General features: G+C 41.1%; 1 protein-coding gene across 1 annotated transcript; it reads right to left on the bottom strand.

Moving 5' to 3' along the window:
• Positions 1-514: 514 nt before the first annotated feature.
• On the bottom strand, positions 515-21379 carry LOC149275622 (sodium channel protein type 4 subunit alpha-like). The gene is made up of 25 exons (XM_089504516.1): positions 21122-21379; positions 20660-20781; positions 20105-20200; positions 19526-19654; positions 18912-19003; positions 15645-15953; positions 15440-15503; positions 14804-14945; positions 13434-13661; positions 11422-11553; positions 10794-10950; positions 10361-10599; positions 9640-9813; positions 9162-9518; positions 6885-7343; positions 6240-6363; positions 5906-6060; positions 5070-5243; positions 4645-4767; positions 4066-4344; positions 3619-3672; positions 2894-3035; positions 2601-2698; positions 1963-2233; positions 515-1677 (listed from the first exon to the last, which is right to left on the bottom strand). Exons 1-25 carry the CDS (start codon positions 21377-21379, stop codon positions 515-517), a joined length of 5541 nt encoding a protein of 1846 aa, XP_089360642.1.
• Between the last annotated feature and the right edge of the window lie 274 nt (positions 21380-21653).

Here is a 21653-nt window from a genome sequence, read left to right as displayed (position 1 = left end):
CACAAAAGGCATTTGCTTTTAGCCTTCAAAGGATGCAACACTACAGCGCCCCCATGTGGAGTCCTGAAAAGTGCTCTTTGCAGTCTCGCTGCTAGTTTAAGTTATCACATAGGAAAAATACAGTGTCTGATCCTTATAAAATTAATCCGCAATAATTTAGTTCAATTACACAATAAAATATGTAAACATCTTTCTGAATGAGGTATTGTGTATGTATATATCATTACACACACACTTGAAAGAGTCCTCAGCCTCAACCTTCAGCCAGTTGCAATAAAAATATTAATTTTATCAATATTTAATTAAAAAGAAAAGAAATAGCATTCTTGCAAAAAAACCCAGATGATTTCAGGGCAACAGCCTGCCCTTATCTTAAATATTATTAAAAAAACCCAAAAAGTAACCATTACATTCCCAAGATTTTGAATTTTGGATATTCAGTAACTCAGAACAGTGCATGTCTACTCATCGAGCTCTACACTTAATGACCTCCTTTAGCATGGCTTATTTGAGTCTACACAAAAGTCTCTCTTACATAAATATCCACTCCACTGCTTTGAGAACTTCTGTTCGTGGATCTTGGACGTTGATTTCCTTCCCCTTCTTCTAAATACTGTTCGTAGGCGTCGTTTATTCGGTCGGCGACCAAGCCTTCTTTTTCCGGAGGCTCCTCAGCTGCGGAGTGTTGATCGTGATTCTGCCGGAAGACGTAGGAAGCGTGTTTCACAGAACGCTTGAGGAGGTGTCTCCTGAATGCCCTCTGGATTTTTATGGCACAGACTTCCTCCTGCTTCCTTTTCATAGTGGTGGTGATGGGTTCATAAGACACTTTCGACGGATTAGCAGCCATAAACTTCTCTTCCATTGAGGCTTTAAGTGCGTCCATTTCTCCAGAGTCCCCCAAAACCTCTTTAGTCAATGCAAAAAGAATATCCAAGCAGTGAATCTTATCTCCAGTTACCATAGGAAGGTCCAAGGTGATCAACTTAATCTTATTTGGTTTAGCAATCCGTAACGGCTCCTGTAGAGTATCTACAAAGTCTGACATTCGACTATAGGCGATAAATTGGGTGGCATCCGGGTCGAACTTTTCCCAAGTTTCATAGAACATCTCAAAGTCATCCTCGCAAAGCGGTTCGCTGCTCTCTTCCGTAGCCACGTTAAAGTTCTCCAGGATAATGGCAATGTACATATTGACAACGATCAAAAATGAAATTATGATGTAACTACAAAAGAAAACAATACCAATGGATGGATTACCGCAGTTCCCATGTACGCCAGATCCAGGGTTTTCCAGGTGAGGGTCGCAATCCGGCGCGGCGCTATTGAGAATAGGATTCAAGAGCCCGTCCCAGCCTGCAGAGGTGGTGATTTCGAACAAGCATATCATGCTGTTTCCAAATGTTTCAAAGTTAAACATATCATCTATTCCAGATTCCTTCTTCACGTAGGCAAAGTTGGACATTCCGAAGATGGAGTAGATGAACATCACCAAGAAAAGCAGGAGCCCAATGTTAAAGAGAGCCGGTAGGGACATCATAAGGGCGAACAGAAGCGTACGGATCCCTTTCGCACCTCTGATGAGCCGAAGGACTCTCCCTATTCTCGCCAGTCTGATCACTCTGAAGAGCGTAGGGGATACAAAGTACTCCGCTATGAGATCCGAAAGGACAATCCCTAGAAATAAACAATTGTCGTTGCCATTAATTCACAAAGTTCTAAACTGTATTTTCAAAAAGACTGTGTGAAAGCTAGCGGGAAAGCTTAGAAAACTTTAATCCAACTCCATGAATCTTGATTATCAGGCCCAAAATCAGACAAGTTACTCTAAGAAGCTCAAATTGTTTCCTTGTAGGAAATTTCAAATCTATAGCCAGATGGACGGCCCTTCCTGGAGATATATATATATATATATATATATATATATATACACACACACAGTATTTAGGTCTGAAAACTTACCAACGATAGATAGGATGACCACTACAAAGTCAAAGATATTCCACCCGATGGTAAAGAAATAATATCTCAAAGCAAACATCTTGAGCACACATTCCGTAGTGAAGATGACAATGAAGACCAGGTTAATCTTGAAGAGAATGTCCGTTTTTTCTTGGCTTTGGTCGTCTGTTTCGATCATCATTGTTACCATGTTGAGGCAAATTAAAATCATAATCACAATGTCAAACAGCTGCTTGGAGACAAAGTCGAACACCAAACCTTGAATTTTGTTCTGCAGCGAGCATGTCAGGAGGAAGAGACAAACAGACAGACAGACACGAGAAGAGATAAAGGAAATAGTGTTACCAGTGAAAGAAAAAAGTAGAATGTTAGAAAAGGTCTACCTTTTGATGTTTATATATTATAGAACGTCTGTAAGATGCAGATGTTCTACTGCACAATCACTATTTGACCATCAGGGGGCACCGTTGGACTGGCCTGTCGCATGGCGTGGGTACGCTTTAACATAGAACTAATGAAATTATATAAATTGACGCTAATGATGCTTCAATTCATTAGCGATGAACCAAAGACTCAAACCATAATCAGTCGTTGGTCTCGACCCTATTCATCAAGCTGGAAATACTTAAGCTTCTTACCGCTGGCCGTGGAATAGGTTTCTGCGGCTTCTTTGAACCCAACTTTTTCATGGCATTGTAGTATTTCTTTTGCTCCTCCGTCATGAAGATATCTTTACCTCCAAAGTATAAAAATAAGGGATCCTGGTTACTGGGGGATCATTAGACAAAAGTCTAAAACATTAAAGGGACTCTTCAGCTATCATATGCACTTTAATGCTGATAACAGCCGAACGGCACCTTTAAATTAACATTTCAGCAAGGTGGGGTGACTAATACTACGCCTTAGCTTCTCTCCCATCAATATCCAATACTTATCTTTTTCTTTTGTTGGTTAAAGTTGTCAATAATCACACCAATGAACAGGTTCAGCGTGAAGAAAGCTCCAAAAATGATGAATATGACAAAGTACAAATACATATAAAGGTTTATTTCATAAGACGGCTGCTCCTCAATCTGAAAAATAAGAGATGACATCGATTACAAGATACAGATAGGGACATCGGGGTGTGGGGGGGCAAACGAGACGCGACCTGTTCTGTTATTTCTTATTCTGCCATAGTGAAGCACAAGCACTGTCTTGATGTTTTGTTACTTTTTGAAAAACATAATTAATTTTTCTTTAGTGTTTAAGCTATTTTTCATAATTCATTTGCACAAATGCAGACATTTAAGCAGCCCTTTCTCTCTGGATCGTCCACCGCTATCCAAAGACATGAACCAGCGAAACTTAGAAATGGGCTGATGAAAAATGGTGCTCTCTTATTAAAAGTAAAGTGTTTATTCTCCCACAAGCACTTGCAAGAAACAAGTAGATAAGGCTCAAGTGGTGGTGTATTCTTGCCTAGGGTGGCAGTTCCAGGGGGGGTGGGCACGGAGGTAAGTGGTAGGGGCAGCTGGGGCACCTAGTGCGTCCGCCAGCCAAGATACATCTCTGGACTCCAGAGTCAGTAGTTTTTAGGTCTTCTCACACAATTCATGACATTGCAAATTGTTACATATTGACAGGCCATTCCCCAGAATAACTTGACCCACTCACATCACGGGAATCAACAGCGGCATACATGATATCCATCCAGCCCTTGAAGGTTGCCTGAGAAGAGGGGGGGGAAAAATAACTGATATTGACTTTCCGTATCACTACTGTTCGCCAAGTATCAAAACCAAATAAGAGAAGGAAAATAATCTCAACACAATATGGAAGGCCACCATCAACAAAGTACAACGAGTACAGCATGGAAAACCAAAAGGAAGTGGCAGACAAACAGAAAGTTCCACCTTAATCGGAGACGTCAGTTGTAAGAGACGACTCTGTCTATGGACTGTGTTTCTCCATTTGAGTGTCGGACATTCTAAAGCCTTTTCCAAGAGATCGCGTCAGATAATATGCTATTGACTTCCTAATGGACATGTGCGGGTAGGATGCTGTCGTTTCTTGGTTAAAGGAGAATTAAGTGAAAATGCAAAATAAAAACAATGATCTCACCACTTGCAGTAGGGAAAGATATCCAAGACCGACGTTATCGAAGTTCACTTTGACATTGACCCATCTCGCTTGCCCTGTGTAATTTAATGCAAAGCAGTCCGAACGGTTGTTGACCACACTGAGGGGAAACATCTCCGAGGTCGTGGTGTTGATGCACTTATAATACTTTCCAGAAAACAGGTTCACACCCATGATACTGAAGATAAGCCAGAAGATTAAACAAACCAACAGGACATTCATGATGGAGGGTATGGCTCCCAAAAGTGCGTTTACAACCACCTGAAACCAGAGACCAGAGAAAGGTTTTTGTGGATGGCATGCACACTTTTCAACCTTGGTGATCTGATAAAAGGATTTAGGATGAAAGAATGGCATACATCCCACCAAGAAAAGTAATTCTTAAGTGGCTACATATATAAACTCACAAGGATTAATATCACGATTTAGCAACAGATAGGATTAGTGGTTGTTCCAGAAGTATTGAGACAATTCTGCATTCCATGAATCGAGTCTGTTATGTTGGAAGGAAGCACCAGCCACCAATGTAACAGGATAATTGTAATTTACAAAGATACTTACTCTCATGCCTTCAAATCTTGACAATGCTCTTAAGGGTCTGAGTGCCCTCAGGGTTCGTAGTGATTTGATGGGTCCAAGTTCTGAATAACCCAACCAGTTGGCCGTCAAACTGATAATGGAGACCTGTGCAGAATCATAAGAAAAATGAGAAAGTTCCATGACAAAGTGATATGACCCAAATGCTAAGAATTCAGGTCATCATGCCAGGACCCGGAAAAGTTTGGTGGACAACGCAGAATATGCGCATTAACGTGTTTCAGAGGATGTATAGTACTGTTATTGCAAGTTGTCCTAAATGGCGTTATTTGGACATAATTTATAAAGGAATAACCTTTGTTGTAGATCATAAGAATGTTGGTGGCCCTGAGACCTGTGATTCCATCTTAGAACATCCAACACGTTCTGACTATAATGCAACAACTTACATCTACGATTAAGAAATCCAGCCAGCACCATGCGTTGGTAAAATAAACCTTGAAACCGTACGCGATCCACTTAAGAATCATTTCGAACACGAATATGTAGCTGAACACCTTGTCCGCGTACTCCAACATGATCTTAATAACTTTCCTCTGCTCAATGTAGATATCTTCAAATGCCTAGAAAGATAAATTCTTCGGACTTAAATGATAAAACAAATAACAGCCCTTTTCTCTAACCCCAAAAAGTTTGTAACAAGTGCTAGAAAATGGAGCGTTTACACAGCACAGTGGGACGGTCTGGGAAGATCCTTTGATCTCCCCGACCGGTCTATGATCACCACTGCCCGCAAAATGCAAACGGTGGGGCAGCTCGGCAGGACAGCAAAAACAGTGCTTGGAAATCGAGACTGTAATGCTTGAAATGGGATAGTCTGGAGGCACGTTTAGCATATAAAACTGCTTTCTAGGATTCTTTGTGAGGACCAGACTTGTTCATACTTTAATATGACCAATAATACGATCTGTTTGTCTCGATTGAGAAGGTAATGAAACGGTCTGTCACAACTCTGGGCGGAACCAAAGCATTAGTGTCAGAGATATGAAAGGTAAAGCCTTTTGAGTACTTTTTTGTCTTTTTGGGAAAAATCCTTTCAATTACTGTGAAAACGTTTGACTCAGCATTCAGCACTTGCTGTCTCTTATCTTAACTGCTTCCAACTTCAAATCTAGAAAACCCTAATGAGGAAGCAGGTGGACATTTGCCTGGTCTACTAATAGAACAAGACATTTAAATCATCCCTGTTTAATACGTTATTCCCCGGTTAGCCATATTAACTCACCAAGGCTCCGCTACTGAGTAAAATCATAAAAATGATGAACGTTTCAAACCAGTTATGTTCAACTATAATAAAACAGGTTTTCCGAATGTTCCACCATAATTTTCCTTTTTCTGTTGTGATGTCGACATAGAGACAAGGGCATCTTCCTACACAGGCTGATGAGGAGAAAGAACAAAATAATTTTAGTAACATATTTGGAGCTTGCCATTATAACACAATTTAACAAAATCATTAAATTAAAACATGTTTAAATTATTGCTATCTCTCCACTCAATGTCCGCTCATGTCCACCCATTTACCAAACCAGCTTATGGTCTATGACTATATCTCGTACCTTCTGTAAAACATTCCTGTGGACCATCTTCTTCTTTATGTTCAAGACCATCTTCTTCTTTATCTGGCTCAGGAGGCTTGTAATCTACCGTACTGCACACTGAGGAGCCATCATCAAACTTCTTCTACAAGAAAGGGAAGAGAACGACCAGTTACAACAACTCAATGGATACAAATCAGACCAGACGAGGAGGTCTGTGATAGTCCAGAAGATGAAAATAGCTAAGAGTCTGCATCTCGAGAGAGAGAGAGAGAGAGAGAGAGAGAGAGAATGTTGGATAGTCTAGACTATCAATTTGTTACAAGAAAGAAGGTGTTATAAAATACTTCTGTCGGGGCAGATACTCCTTACTTTCGCTCTTGGATGTTAGAACCTTGTACAACTAACACCATAATACAAAATGGTAAAAATAGACAACTAAGCCAACACGAAGAGATGGAGAATACCGGATATTGTCTTCGCTAATCTTAAAACCAAACAGACAGATAATGCCCCAATCCTAAAACCAAACTAATTCAACAACCAACCCAACAAGCCAGGATGAGGAACTTGCTAGACTGTTTCTTCCCCAATCCAAGGTCAGTAATCGTTAAAATGGGAAGCTTCATGGTGGTTTGTCAGTCCGATGTCTGTCCGTAGTCCTACCTTTTGTTGTACGGCCACGTCTTCTATCTCGGATTGAGTGCTCACTTCATCAGTGTCTGGAATATCAAAGTCAGACTCTTCGGAAGCGATAGGTACCTCTATCCTATACTGGGGGTTGTTAATAAAATTGACATGGTCAAACTCATCCATTATGTATTGATTTCTCTTGGACACCCCATTGAGATAAGGATAGTCCAGGTTAGGCTCTGGTTCGGTGTACACATGATTTAGAGATATTCCGTCTTTGGTCACGTCCTCGTTCTCTGCTTCTTCTTCCTTCGTCTTCTCCTTCCATCTACAATGCAGCAGGGAGATGAAGGTTTTCTTCACAAAGTCGATGCCTCTGGTGATCCTTTCTATAGCAATACTCAGGTTGTTCATCTCACCGTCATCATCAGAAGCTGATAGGTTGTCGGCACTAAAGGAACTCAGCAACAAGGCCAAGAACAGATTAAGGACCTGTAAAATGTAACAAGTTTACAACACAGATATTAGCGTGGTTGCTACTTATCACCAACTACCCCACGGCCTTTTTTTGGTCATTGTTGTTATTGTAAATAAATGTATCCAGTATAGACATTCCAAACATTCTAAAAACACAGAACGGTATAATTTTGAGACCTGTCTGCTTCGAGACCTCAAACCTTATTTGATTCTTGGTCTTGTCTTAAGTCAACTTTCACATGGCATTAACCTCCACCACTTCTTTAGGAAGGCTATTTTACTCATCCACCGCCTGCTCGTCGCATTAATAATTGACATCTTACTAATTCTTTTTTTCTCTGTTCTCTTCTTTCCCATCAGCATTTCTTATGTAAACATAACTGTTGATTTTACAGGACTCTAGAAACCTTTTATTACGAGTCTGACGGCTCCCAGGATCCACGGCACGCATTTCACGCATGCACAGAGATCATGTAGCCACGGATTGTCCGTATCAAAGTTAAGAATTATTACAGACGCTGCAGATTCCCGGCCGCTGATGTAATTTCATACTCTCAATGCATACGGACTCTTTCTAATGGGCTTCAAGAAAGTACCAAATCAGCAGCTATAAAACACTACAAAAAAAATGCTCTCTGGTCCACGCACGGCAATTGCTGACGTGGATCATCTCCATTTCGAGTACACATTTGAGAAGAGTCTCGCCGAATATTCAAGCACTTAATAGAACTGAAATAGAACCTTTATAGGGCCGTCTTGTGTTATATATCTGTGTTATACACCCGCGTACCTTTTCACGGGATTCTATTTTTTTTGAGCAGACAGAATTACAAATCTATTTGTGCCGCTTCCTCTCGAGATCCTATTATAACTTTCACAGTATAACGTCTGGTTGCCTATAATAGTTCTGTATTAATGGACTTGTCCGCAGTTACCAGCCCGATCTATCTCACTATTAAGATGGTAGCATGTATCCTTCACCAACCACATCATCAAACAAAATAAGAATTGACTAAAACAACTAAATGCAGCTCTAGGAACGCCCTTCCTTGTACTGCTGAAAACCCAAATCCTTCCCAGTAATAATTCCTTAACTACGTAAGATTTTCCATGACTTTTTGCCAGGAAGACCTAATTGTCACGTGCTGCAAAAGCAGCGACCGATTGTTGCCATATGGGCAAAAAACATGTCAAAAAGTTTGTGCTGTTTTTATGTGATTAAGCAACATATACAAACATCATAAAATGACAAATCTGCTAAGGTTCATGTGCTTAACAGCGCAAAGAAAGCAGATATTGCTTTGCCGAAGTGGAAAGGCACCCTTAAGATGGAAACCCATCTTGAAAAATTGCCCTCGGTAAGTTAGACGAAGGTCTCGTGGGACATTTTTTTCTCCCGTTGGAAACGTGATATCGCAGTACACAACAATTCCTGGAAGACAACACTCCAATTTCGCTTACTATATATATGTATATAATGCAGCCAAACTTATAGAGCATGTGTATGATATCATACGCATATCATAATATAACTCATAATTATGCATATGATAGCTGTGTGTTTCCTGGCAATTTCCTTTTTTTTTATTCCAATGCATAGTGGGATTTATCAAAAGCACGTTCTACTAAATGCATCTAGCGCTGGCTTGCCTGAGAGTTTCAGGGAGTCTAATGAGACCCCCCGCACACATGCACAGAAGGTACTCCAAAATGAGCAAGGGCAGAAAGAGCTCCCTTCACGCAGCCAAACCTGGAGCGATACACAGAGAGCCGAGGGGGCATAACTGCCTTACAGACATGCCAAGCTGGTAATACCACAAACATGCTACTTACCACCAAGTTCCCGATCACCATGACCATCATGAACACAATCAGGCAGAGAGCTTGACCTGCTACCTCCATGCAGTCCCACATGGTCTCAATCCACTCCCCGCACAGAATGCGGAAAACGATGAGGAAGGAATGAAAAAAGTCGTGCATGTGCCACCGAGGAAGGGTACAGTCCGAGGATATCTTACACACGCACTCCTTGTAGCTTTTTCCAAACAGTTGCATTCCCACCACAGCAAAGATGAAGACGATGATAGCCAGGACCAGCGTGAGGTTTCCCAGGGCTCCCACCGAGTTACCGATGATTTTAAAGAGCATGTTCAGGGTACGCCAGGACTTGGCCAACTTGAAGACTCTGAGCTGAGAAAGAAAGACACATATTTTTCACCAAATAATAAGTCATAATTAATCTCCCTTGTCATACACCCCCACCAAGACCACAGTTTTTAAATATTTTTATGCAAGAAATGTTGAGGCTTACCAGACGGAATGATCGGAGAACAGACAGACCCTCCACGTTTGCGAGACCCAACTCCACCAAGCTCAGGGTGACTATAATACTGTCAAATATATTCCAGCCCTCTTGGAAATAGTAATATGGGTCCAGAGCAATGATCTTAAAGAACATTTCAGCAGCAAATATGCCGGTGAAGACCTGTGGAAAGATCGATGGGATGTTACATTTGGAAGTTTTGAGCAATTTATGAATCTAAGGCAATATTTGCGACAAAGTTCTATGTGCTGAATAATTGGCATGAACATTCTATTGGTTACACGGCACTGCTCTTTATCTAAATAGCCCTTTTTGCCTGTTGATTCCCATACAACTCTTTACCCAAACCTTTGTTGAAGGAGCCGAAACTTCCTACTAGTCTATAGCCACACATTTGCCTCCATCTGAAACCCTGATCCATAATGGAACATCTGAAATATCTAAAGACCTTCTAGTTGGGCTGTGTTGTTAACCCCTTAAGGACAATGGGCGGTCCCTAAACCCATTGAAAACAATGCATTTTGAGCCCGTTACGGGCTTTGTCATTAAGGGGTTAAACCTTCCCTGCTCACTTCATAATAATATGTATCTTAGTGCTTTGTGTCATCTGCTTTGGTATTTGCTCCGTACATGTATTGATCATAGCGCATTCTTACACTACCCTCCACCCCAACTATCCTGTAGACCAAAACATTTTACGCCCCCTCACCAGATTTCCGACGTTCAGCACATTGGCAAACTGCTCGGTGATGGGGTAGTGCTCCATAGCCATGAAGAGCGTGTTCAGGACGATGCAGATGGTGATGCCAAGGTCTACAAATGGATCCATAACCACAAATCGCACATACCCCTTAAACTTCACCCACAGGTCACACCAGTTCCAGATAAGGAGAGTCTTGGCACATTTATACCACCAAGGCGGGCATTTCTGTTGGGCTTCCTCCAGCTCTTTGAGAAGACAAAGTTTATCAACCATTACAGAAAATACAAAATACCTAATAATCACTACTCTATTTTTTATACCCACCTTATTCTATGCTGGTAGTTATTGTTAAGATCATATTTATATTGGGGTGGAAAAGCTTTCAACATTAGGTCAACCGTAGGTCCATCCATTAAAATTACCGGCAACTTGCACATACCTTCTATCATTGCATCCGAAATCACGCTTGCCGAACTCCCGATTCTCTTTTGCAGAGTTGGCTCTTCCAAATGCACCTTGGAATTCTTTCGCTGATCGGACTTCATCGAACTTGTCTGCCAAAAAGGAAGATGCATCTTTAACACTGTATTTAATGACTGGGCAGATTAGCTTCTCGTTACTCAGACCCTCTGTCTACATAGTAACACAAAGGTGTTATAATTAGTGGGGGTATTTGGACTTGGACTTGGGCTCCTTGGAGGAACCTTGTTCCTATGGGTCACCTTGTCCACTGGGCTTTATGGGAAAGTAATCTTGTGATCGGCTTGCTGTGAAGGGTCACAGGCTGTAGTAGCTGGTGAGCTTAAAGTAAGGAATTTGGCACAAGTCAGCCCATGGGCACCTAACCTTTGAAGACATGGTATGACACCTTATACGCTGAACACAAGTCGGACTAGTTGTTGGGTCACGGGGAATAGAAATTCAACTCAATGCTTGGGCTAAAAAACCTGAAAATCATAAAGGCAAAAGACGCGGGTACTGCCAATCGCTTTGATGGTCAAAACGCTAAGCTGCCACCAAGTAGTTTGATGGTCAAACGGTAAAGAAGTACTCACTTCTTCATCCACTTTCTCAATAACAATTTTTGGAACCGCTCGCCCGTTACGGTCCTTCCTCTCAGAACCATCCATGGTCAGGTCGTCTTCTGATGGAGGCCTTTTCTTCTCTTCGTCAAGGTTTCCTAAAGAGGCCACACTGGACTTCTGTAAAAGGAAAAGATACCGGTGACAGGATGGGTGAAAAAAACACCAAAGCAGCAATAAATAGGTTTGTTCCTTGTTATCGGATCTTATTTACAATGTATCATTTGATCGACATTCTTCTTTTTTTTTAGCTTTCTTTTTTTATCAACTCTGTGAAACATATTATTTTGTGTGTATTAAGCCTTTCTTTACAAAACATGTATGAAAGCAGGGCTTTTAAATGTCATAACTGGATTCGAACATTAGTTTTTACTGTAAAAACTTGGTAGTGATGGGATCACTTAGATGGCCCTGGTTGGGAAGCCATATACCTGATTTTGTTCTACTTAGTGGTAGTAGATAAGTGGAACAGCTTCCCAGCAGAAGTAGTAGAGGATGATACAGTGAGGGGATTTAAACATGCGTGGGATAGGCATGAATTTAAGACGAGACCAACGGTTTGAGCCTTTACAGCAGGTTAAAATGGGTTTTCTAAGATTCAGCCAACAGAACCATTGAAGAGAAACCAGCTTATGTTCCAGCTGGCCCTTTGATAAGCGCGTCCATGGGAAGCGATTACCAGAATAATGCCGTGTCAAATCAGAGAGTGCGAGACGCTGCGGGAAGCGGCAGAGACTGGGGTTGGTAAAATCATCAGGGAGGAATGTTCTTGGCACTATTTTTAGGAAGCCGGTGAATAATCTCAGTACGCAGTAAGTGAGGAGTCAGGAAGGGACTTGCGGGAATTCTTCCGGGATAAATCTACCTTCCAACCTGAGATAACACGAGCATGGCAGCTGCGGCAGTGGGACAGCATGTTACCGACAGAAGAACAGATATGTGTGTGGGTTGAACACGCGTGTCAATCCGCTCAAACGAATTCCGCATCTCCAATTTACAATTAAAGATTCTGATACCACGCCGCCGTCATTTTATACACCCTCTTCCTTACACCCTTTTATTCTACTGAAGCAATGGACATAATGCGAATAAAATTATATCTGAATCAGATGTTTTTTTCCTAAAAAAATTAAATCTCCTTTCTGCTTTCAGTTTTAGATTCTAATTTATTCAAATATTGTCGCAAAAACGCCTTCCTGGGTTCTGCTGTGTATATTACGCTGAGACGCGTTAAACCCGCGTTCCTGGGCGTTCTCCCATGTCTGTCAGCCGAGCCTCACGTCTTCCAAGAATATTTTTGAGGTCTCGGACCTATAATTAGCTCGATGGTGGATTTGCAGGTGAACTGCGATACTCGGCAGCAAAAAAAAAAAAAAGAATGAAAGAAAAACAGAACAGCAGAAACCGCTGAAAATGTATCATAAAGTATAGTAACCAGGGCTTCTGGACAGCCACATATGTTTCTGCGCAGGCTTGCTAAAGGTTTGGTGCGCCTCGTATCTCCACTTTTTTGGTCTATGGCCACGTTGTGCCGGGGTAATTATAAGAAAGATCTGCTCATCAGGTTACAGGCACATGAAAGGTCAAAAGCTCACTGTTCATTACTACAGCGAGGGGCAAGAATACTGATCAAAGCAAGGTCCAGAAAGCTACAGGTGTCAATAGTAAATTGTCTCTCGGGGTCTGTCATTAGGTGGGAATTCTAGAGTAGATGAGATGTTCTTCTAGAAAGGTATTTCGCGCCCTAATATTTACCGGCTTATGAGAGTGTTTAATGAGATAATAGATAAAGAAACATTCCACCTAAATCAAGGGTTATGGATGGACATCGGCAGTATTGAGTATTAATTGGCAGAGTGTGACGCTTATCATGGCTCGAGGATGATACCTTCTAGGCGGCTTAACAAAAACAAGTGTGACATCCCTATATATAATATTAGAATTGAAACATTTATAGTTATACCTGCAACCGGCAACTGCATTTAAAAACGAGGCACCTTTGAGATACTGACCCTTCGACCCTGCTCCTCCTGATGTTTCTTTAGCTGCTCGAGCAGCTCCTGGAACTCCTTCTCTTTATCCAGGGCTTCTTGGATGGTGGCTTTATTTTGCTCAGCGTACGCCATAGCCACCACGGCAAGGATAAGGTTGATCAGGTAGAAGGAGCCCAGAAATATGACCAAAACGAAGAAAACCATATAGGTTTTACCAGCTGCTCTCAGAGTCTGGAGACAAAAAGAACAAGACAAAGAATTACGTGAAGGTTTTGAAAGATGAGGTTGACACAACGAGGGGTCAGAGGTCTCACTAAACTTAAAACGTCAATGCTTATTAGTTTTGGCACGTTTTAAACGTCTGACCTTTTGGGGGAGAAATTGTTATTTGTGGTCTCTTTAAATAACATTCTTGCGTTCTAGATTGAGAGAAATATGAAAAATCTAAAGATCTCAACATGGAATTGCCCACAAAGGTAACTCTTCCAGCTCCAATCCACACAAATAATTGTATCTCCATGCGGTTTAAGAATGCAATATTTTCCTTCACCAAATGTACAAAATCTGGCTAAAATGTTACATTTGAGGCAATCGTTATGGATACTGGCAGAATATTCCGGCAGTCCTTTTTTTTAAAAAAACTACGATCAATTTATTGCTCTCCACAAGTGTTTGTCTCCTGCTATTTCCCACACCCTCAAGGTTTTCGCATTGTATCTGCCTCAGCCATCTCTGCTGGAAAGCCTTTCCATGCTCTCACCGTATCTCCGTAACACAGTAATTCTTGACAGTTTCAAGTCTCATGACTTTCATTTTCTGAAAAACTGTTCTTTAATGGACGTGAGTCACACGAGTTCCTGACCGTATATCATTCATATGCCACGGCCTGTGCTGCTGACAGGACAAAGAGATTCTTGGAACAGGGAGCATTCCTCTTGGGATAGTCACAGCTACATGTGCGAGCCATTTCGCGGCATAAATCTAAAAGCCATGCCTTGCCATGGGGGAAATAACATAATTCGGTAGGAAATCGCCAACAACCCACTTAAAACCTATGACACAGCATTAAGGGCAGCTCTGTATGCCCCATATCCAGATGGAGAGGGTCTCCGTTGCCCAAGACACAAACAGCAGGTGTCTATCATCAGAAGCACAGATCACAGCTGAAAGCGCGGTGGCGAGAAATATGAAACATTGTTACAAGCAATCCATTCCGACTCAGAGTTTGGACTCATCACATGTTTGGGAACGAGGAAGACTTTCTGCGCTTTACTAAAAAGTTCCGAACCCCAGATAACCCCAAAACACCCTGCTTCTATATCTTCAATACATTGACCTGCTGCTATGAAGAAAAAAATCCCACAAAAACATACCAGCTGGAATAGGTTTTCCCAGTAGTCCTGAGTCATTAACCTGAAGAGCGATAGGAAAGCCCAGTTGAACGAGTCGTAGCTTGTATAGCCGTAATTGGGGTTTCTGCCCGTTTTTATGCACGTGTAGCTTTCGGGACACTTCCTGACGATTAAAGAAACCATAACAGCGAGTAATCAGGTTTATACATTGCGATGATGAGACGATAAGGTTCAAAATACAATATATTCACAAACAATACATATGTGAGAGTCTAGACTTAATTGGTGGCCTTTAAATCTTCCTAGCCGCAGGCAAGTAGACGCTCATATGTGAAATATTACATATATCAGCTGGACCACCAGTGTCATAACGAGGTGTGTTGTATGTTTTTTATAGTTTCTTCTCAGTACTCTTGTTCTACAACTCCATAATGTTGGCCAACATGGACACGGTCTTTCCTTCTTGGCCAGTTTTATACTTCTATAATGTGGTTTTTACATAAAGCTTTATTTTGGACACGCTAGCATTTAAAGAGCCCATTTCTGTAGTTAGTTTAACATGCGCTTATGTCTCTGGATCTTTTGGCTCAGTCCCTGGTTATATGCTGAGGCAGATTCTATAGACAACAAGGATATAAAAAAAAAAGAGCCGCTCACCCACTGTCACTATTGTTCCCGCACAACAAGGCATCGCTTGCTCCTTCCAAGAAGTAAAAATTAGCTTTATAAATAAAAAAGAGAAAGCATTTTATTCATTACAATAACCAAATTGCATTGTACATACAATCAATACACATGCTATGCAGAGAAAAGTTTGACCCGTAGGCTGGTATGTGGAGTTCCCTTTTTGGATTCTTCTTACCATCATCATTGAGGTAGGGTGTCCAGTCAATGGATACATTGGAAAACAGTTCTGTGGTGTTGTAAAGGGAAGAGTTGGAGTCCAAGTTGCTAAAATCCACAGTGCTATTGACAGAAGTGATGTTCAAGTCCCCGTAGAGTATGTACGCTTCCAATGGTGGTGGCCATCGGACACACTTTTGCCTTAGGTTTCCCATGAACAGCTGAAGGCCGATGAGAGCAAAGACAGCCAAACAGAAGACCGTGAGGATCATCACATCTGCAAGTTTCTTCACGGACTGAATAAGGGCACCAACAATGGTCTTTAGTCCTGGAGAAAGAACAGCACGATGAGGGTTCTACACTCGTCTGTTGAAGGTTCTTCTACATTACGGTCAAAGATTACTCTCTGCATTTCTTTTCTTTCTTTTACCTCACAGAATTGTCCATGATTCTTTAGGCCACCCTCGACCAAAAGTGAATATTTTTCGAATTATTGTGATTTTATTCTAAAATTTACCATTGTCATATTATTTAGACAGAATCTGTATCCATTTTGTTCATCACCTAGGCTTAATGATACTTCAAGATTGCACCGTGACTAGGAACGAGGACAAAAGCATAATCTAATTAAAGGTCTTGAAAAAACACCCAGGGTATGTCAGCTTAAATGGGGGGTCATAGAAATAAGGAAACAAACATGTCCTAATGGTAACTGATATTTTCCGAGCTCAGCCAAGATGCGTGAATTGGCGATCTCAGGCTAGCATTTTGCAGATAACCTTTCATACCCTTTAAACGCTGGTGGGCACCCTTTTTCATTGTCTGGAAGACCATGAGTTGTAGGAACTATATTAAATGTCTTTATACATAATGCAATAAATGCTTTGTGTCGGTGGCAGGAGAGGCTCACCAGAACTGCCATGGACAGCCTAAAGAAAATCTGGTGGGAACCTCTTCTGGAACAGGCAAGATGAAATTCATTAAACAAAAAGGTCTCTATTAACCCCTTAACGTCCATTGCCGGGTCAGGCACGTCATGCAAAACGGTCACTTAACGACCTATGACGTGCCTGACACGTCATCAGACTTAAACAAGCTTAGAAAGTGATCAATGATCACTTTCTAAGCTTAAACGGTGTTGCTGTAATGCCTCGATGTCGAGGCATTCAGCAACACCGAGATCGGCATGATGGGCCATGTCTGGCCCCTCCCCGGGGCGTCAACAGCCGCCATACATTGTATGGCGGCGGACGCCCGTTTTAAAAGCGTTTAGGAGGCGATCAACGATCACCTCCTAAACTTCAATGGTGTCGCTGGAATGCCTCGATCAGGAGGCATCCAGCGACACCAAACACTTACCTCTTGATGGACTGTGACCGCTCCGGAGAGCGGTCACAGCCGCAGCTGCACGCAGTCTTCACCATCCGCAAGATGGCGGCGGCCCGGGAAAAAAAATAATAAAGTTGAAAAAGTTCGCTAGACGGTCTCCTGACCTTCTAGAGAACTCTGGCTCCACTTGCTGGTTAAATACAGGTACTGCATTCAACCATACAAGTCAATGGAGGCCAGCTTTCTAATCACTATGTGATTAGTAAAATATTTTTAAAAAAAATTAAAAAAGAAAAAAAGAAAAAGCTTAAAAAAAACATGGTAACATTTAAAAATTATTATGCTTTAGAGGAACTATCCAGTTCCAGCAAAATGTAAAAAAAAAGTCCAAAAAGAGTAAAATAAATAAAATAAAAAAATAAAGTTTATTATTATGAGCAAGTGCTAAAATTAGCGCTGTATCTTCCCAAAAATCCTGACGTGGAAAAATTTAAATAAAAGCATTTCAAATACCCAAGGGGTGTCTAATTTAAAAAAATGAATGGTTTGATGGGGTAAATTGGAGTGGCCGGGCTCAAAGATAGGGCATAGGCACAGACTGACCGAAATGGGGGGGGGGGAAAAGCGCACTTCCAAAATGTGGCATTTTAACCTCAAACACCAGACAAACCCATACATGTGGGGTATGAATGAACTCGGGAGATGTTCCTGAACACATATTAGGGTGTTGTTTGATAGTGACGTATACCTGGAGCTATAAATTTATACCCAAAGTACAATTTGTGTGAAAAAAAAGAAAATACTACCACAAAGTGTGGCAAAGGCTGGTGGTAGAATCTGATGCATGGAAAGGGTTAAATACTACCATTTTAAGTACCTTGTCTAGTTTTCAAAAATATATGGTTTTATGAGGTAAATTGTAGTGGCCAGGCTCAAAGATAGGGCATAGGCACAGACTGACCAAAATAGGGGGAAAAAAGCGCACTTCCCAAATGTGGCCTTTTAACCCCAAACAGCAGTCAAACCCATGCATGGGTGGTATCACTGTACTCGAGAGATGTTATTGAACACATATTAGGGTGTTGTTTGATAGTGACGTATACCTGGAGCTATAAATGTATACCCAAAGTACAATTTGTGTAAAAAAAAATACCAAAAAAATACTAACACAAAGTGTGGCAAAGGCTGGTGGTAGAATCTCATGCATGGAAAGGGTTAAAATACTAGCATTTGAAATACCTTGGGGTGTCTAGTTTTCAAAAATATATGATTTGATGGGGTAAATTGCATTGGCCGGCTTCAAAGATACCCGAAATGGCACATGGGGGGAAGAATTACCAGATTTGGAAAAAATGGTTTTGAAATAGCAAAACGCTACCTGTACTTAATGCTCCATAACGTGCAGAAAAAAGCAAAAGAACATAAAAACATTGGGTATTTCTAAACTCAGGACAAATAGTAGAATATATTTAGTAGGGTTTTTCATTAGCTTTTTTGGATGAGTAAAAGATTTTTGGGGTAAAAGTCAGAAAATGTGGGTTTTTTTTACATTTTTCATCATATTTTATTATTTTTTTTATGGGAAATTAGATAATATGATTAAAACAATGGTATCTGAAGAAAGCCCTTCTTGTCCTGAAAAAAATAACATATAATTTGTGTGGGTTCACTAAATGAGTGAAGAGAAAATTACATCTAAACACGAACACCGCAAAAGTATTAAAACAGCCTCGGTCCCAATGGCACAAAAGGTAAAACACAGCCTGGTCCTTAAGGGGTTAAGAAATGGCACTGAAAATGTCCAGGGTGGGCCAAATAAGCTTTATCTACAGTTATGATCCAAGCTATAGAAATTGTAGTTTCAATAAACAGAATAAAAAAAAAAACAACAACTTGAGTATAGGAGAGAACTAACAAACAAACAAATAAAACAATAATCAAACATGAGATTACACACCTGGAATTACTGTGATCGTTTTAAGGGCGCGGAGGACACGGAATGTCCTGAGGGCAGAAACATTCCCCAAATCGACAAACTCCGTAGTGTAACTGTAGAGAAGAGACAAAGCAGCCCGAATATATTGGGTTTGATCCATTGGAAAGAAACTGTGGCCATCATTCAAAATATGCTAAAGCTTACCATAAGAGCAAGGAATTACTGCGCAGACACCAAGAGGGGTGAATTGCCACAGCCTGGACATGCACAGCCAGGAGGTGGTTATGATAGAACACCTGATGAGCATTACGTACCACCAACATCTGTTAGTAAAGAAACACACCACACCATGAAGCCGAGGAAGCTGTCGTTAGCCAAGAAAGCCACGGGAACTCAAAGATACTGCATCTTAAACGTATTGGACAGAAGAGTAGCAGAATACTAATTCTATATGAAATCATGTCTTTATTGTATCTGTATGCCCCCCTGGCAGAGTATTAAGGCGTTTGTTCTGTGCTTCCTACCGTGGACAGTAGCCTAGGTTGCCACATGCATAGGCTCGCCGAAGCAATTATTCAGAATAACCAAACCACAAGCAAGCACGTTAGTGGCCACGGTGTCTACCTTCCACTTACGCCATGACAATGACACAGAAATCCAGCCAGTTCCACGGGTCCCGGAGGAATGTGAAACTGTCGATACAAAACCCTCGAGCCAGGATCTTTGTTAACGATTCAAATGTGTAAATGCCAGTGAACGTGTACCTGGATATCAGAGACGGGGCACAAGGAAGGGATCTCAGACAGTATCGAGAAGAAAACGACAGCAAGAAGCCGGGAAAAGCAATGTAACGATCCAATGGCAGTATTCCAACAGCATATCTCAATCGATACAGGTACGGGTGAGAAGAAGCCCGTTAATTAAATTAGATACGCTCATAAAAGAATTAGCCAATATAAATGTAATCTATAGAGATATACAGAGATGGGTGGAAGTTATACATCGCTCTGCTTGGTCGAAGAATTCTGTACATCAAAGGTCCTCAATGACTCTTGGGCAAATTAGGAGAATTCCGAGGTTTGTTGACTGCCGAGTGAGAAAGTAATTTTTGGCTCATCAGATCTAGTTCAAAGACAGATGGACCACCATAGTGTGTCTACCCAAACCCGTAGAATCCTCAACCTCCAAGTAATATAATTAAACATTGCACTTACTCCACGTTCTTGGACCAAGGAGGTGGCTCGCTCATGGCCATAAAAACGCAGTTTGTTAAGATAGTCAACATGATAAACAAGCTGAATAATTTAAGACAAAGGAGTTAAGGAAAACATATGTGACTTCGAACACATAACGCAACAAGCCTGCTGTCTGGGGTACATTGATTCATCTTTTAACAAGATCCAAATGATGGGAGGAATTAGTTACCAGCAGGAGATCTGGACTAATGGACCAAACCATAGGCAACAGCGTAAACAGGCAGAAAGAAACACAATTAGGTTACTAATACTGCAAGAGTTTTGGAATAAAGTTAATTAACGGAATTGGAATGGTAATACACTGGGGGCGTTCTAGTGTAAAGCGGTAACAATTTAATAATCACCTAATGGAATGTTGCTGATTCCGGTATCATTTTGCACAAGAAACACTATACAAAGTTAACCTCCTTCATTATCCATAATATATACAAAGTTTGATAATTCATTAATAATACATGAACTCCATGACATTCACTGATTATAAGACTTCTCCTAATAATACTTTTTAAAGGATATGAATGGATCAAAATTTTAATGGCTCCTCTTCTGATGGGATTAAACGGTTCCAGTAGATACAAGGCTTTGGTGGCACTGAATCGGAAGATTGCTTTGCTCTTATTTAGGACAATAAACGTCTGTGAAGAGAAATAGTTACGTTATGCGGGATAGACTATACCAGAACATGGAATGCTGATAACCTCTGGAAGTTATTATTGTCTAGAATAGAATGGTCCAACCACCCAACATGCCGTTATTTACAAGGAAGGACCAATGGGATTTCAAAGCAGGATAGGTCTCCGGTTGGACATGCCCTGTACCGCATACACTTTAAGATCTGATCTTTACATTTATAGCCTTAAAATAGTGCGATGGGATGTGGCACAGTCTAATCACAGCTAGTAAGACGCCAACACGAAGTAGGTGATGATACCTACACAACTGAAAGCAATGTGCATGTTGGCGAGTGTTACCTACCTTGTGGGTGCTGTAGTAAGGATCTAGATCCTGCAAGGGTACCCCAATAAGCTCCGGTGAGGGATCTCCATAAATAAGAGGTAGGTTTTTCCCGGCCTCCAAGCCGTTGTTGGGTTGGAGTATGTCGTCATCAAGCACTTCCACCTGCTTTTCTTTTCGGACGCGTTCATCTTCGATGTTTTTCTCTATGGCTGCCAAAGACTCTTTGGTAAATGGACGCAAACTGTCAGGTCCAGGAGGGAGCAATTTGATAGCCATATTCTCATTCTGTAGTTACGGAAAAGATTTGGTGAAGACAAAACCTGAAAGAACAACCAAATGTCCAGGTGATCATCAACGTTCCAAACGTAACACAATATTCTTGTTGGACAGATACAGTTTTAATGGGCAGCCGCAACATCAAGTACCTCAGTACATATATATTTCGGATTTGATTTTGTACATACTATTAAATAGAATTATTTAGTCCAAAAGGATAATTGATGGTTAAAAAACCTTTTTGTAATTATGTTACAGCCAGAAATGTCCTTGT

The sequence above is a fragment of the Sceloporus occidentalis genome, unplaced genomic scaffold (assembly GCF_023333645.1).
Source record: "Sceloporus occidentalis isolate IW3139 unplaced genomic scaffold, rSceOcc1.0.p SCAF_274, whole genome shotgun sequence".
Classification (NCBI taxonomy): Eukaryota; Metazoa; Chordata; class Lepidosauria; order Squamata; family Phrynosomatidae; genus Sceloporus; species Sceloporus occidentalis.
The sequence above is the reverse complement of the archived record's forward strand: the minus strand, read 5'-3'. Positions and strand labels throughout refer to the sequence as shown.

Coding starts and splice junctions, on each gene's coding strand:
- LOC149275622 (XM_089504516.1), bottom strand. CDS start 21,379: ATGGCTATCAAATTGCTCCCTCCTGGACCTGACAGTTTGCGTCCATTT. Junction 20,201..20,659: donor AAAATTTTGATCCATTCATA/TCCTTTAAAAAG, acceptor TTAACTCCTTTG/TCTTAAATTATTCAGCTTGT. Junction 15,504..15,644: donor ACCCTACCTCAATGATGATG/GTAAGAAGAATC, acceptor TTATTTATAAAG/CTAATTTTTACTTCTTGGAA.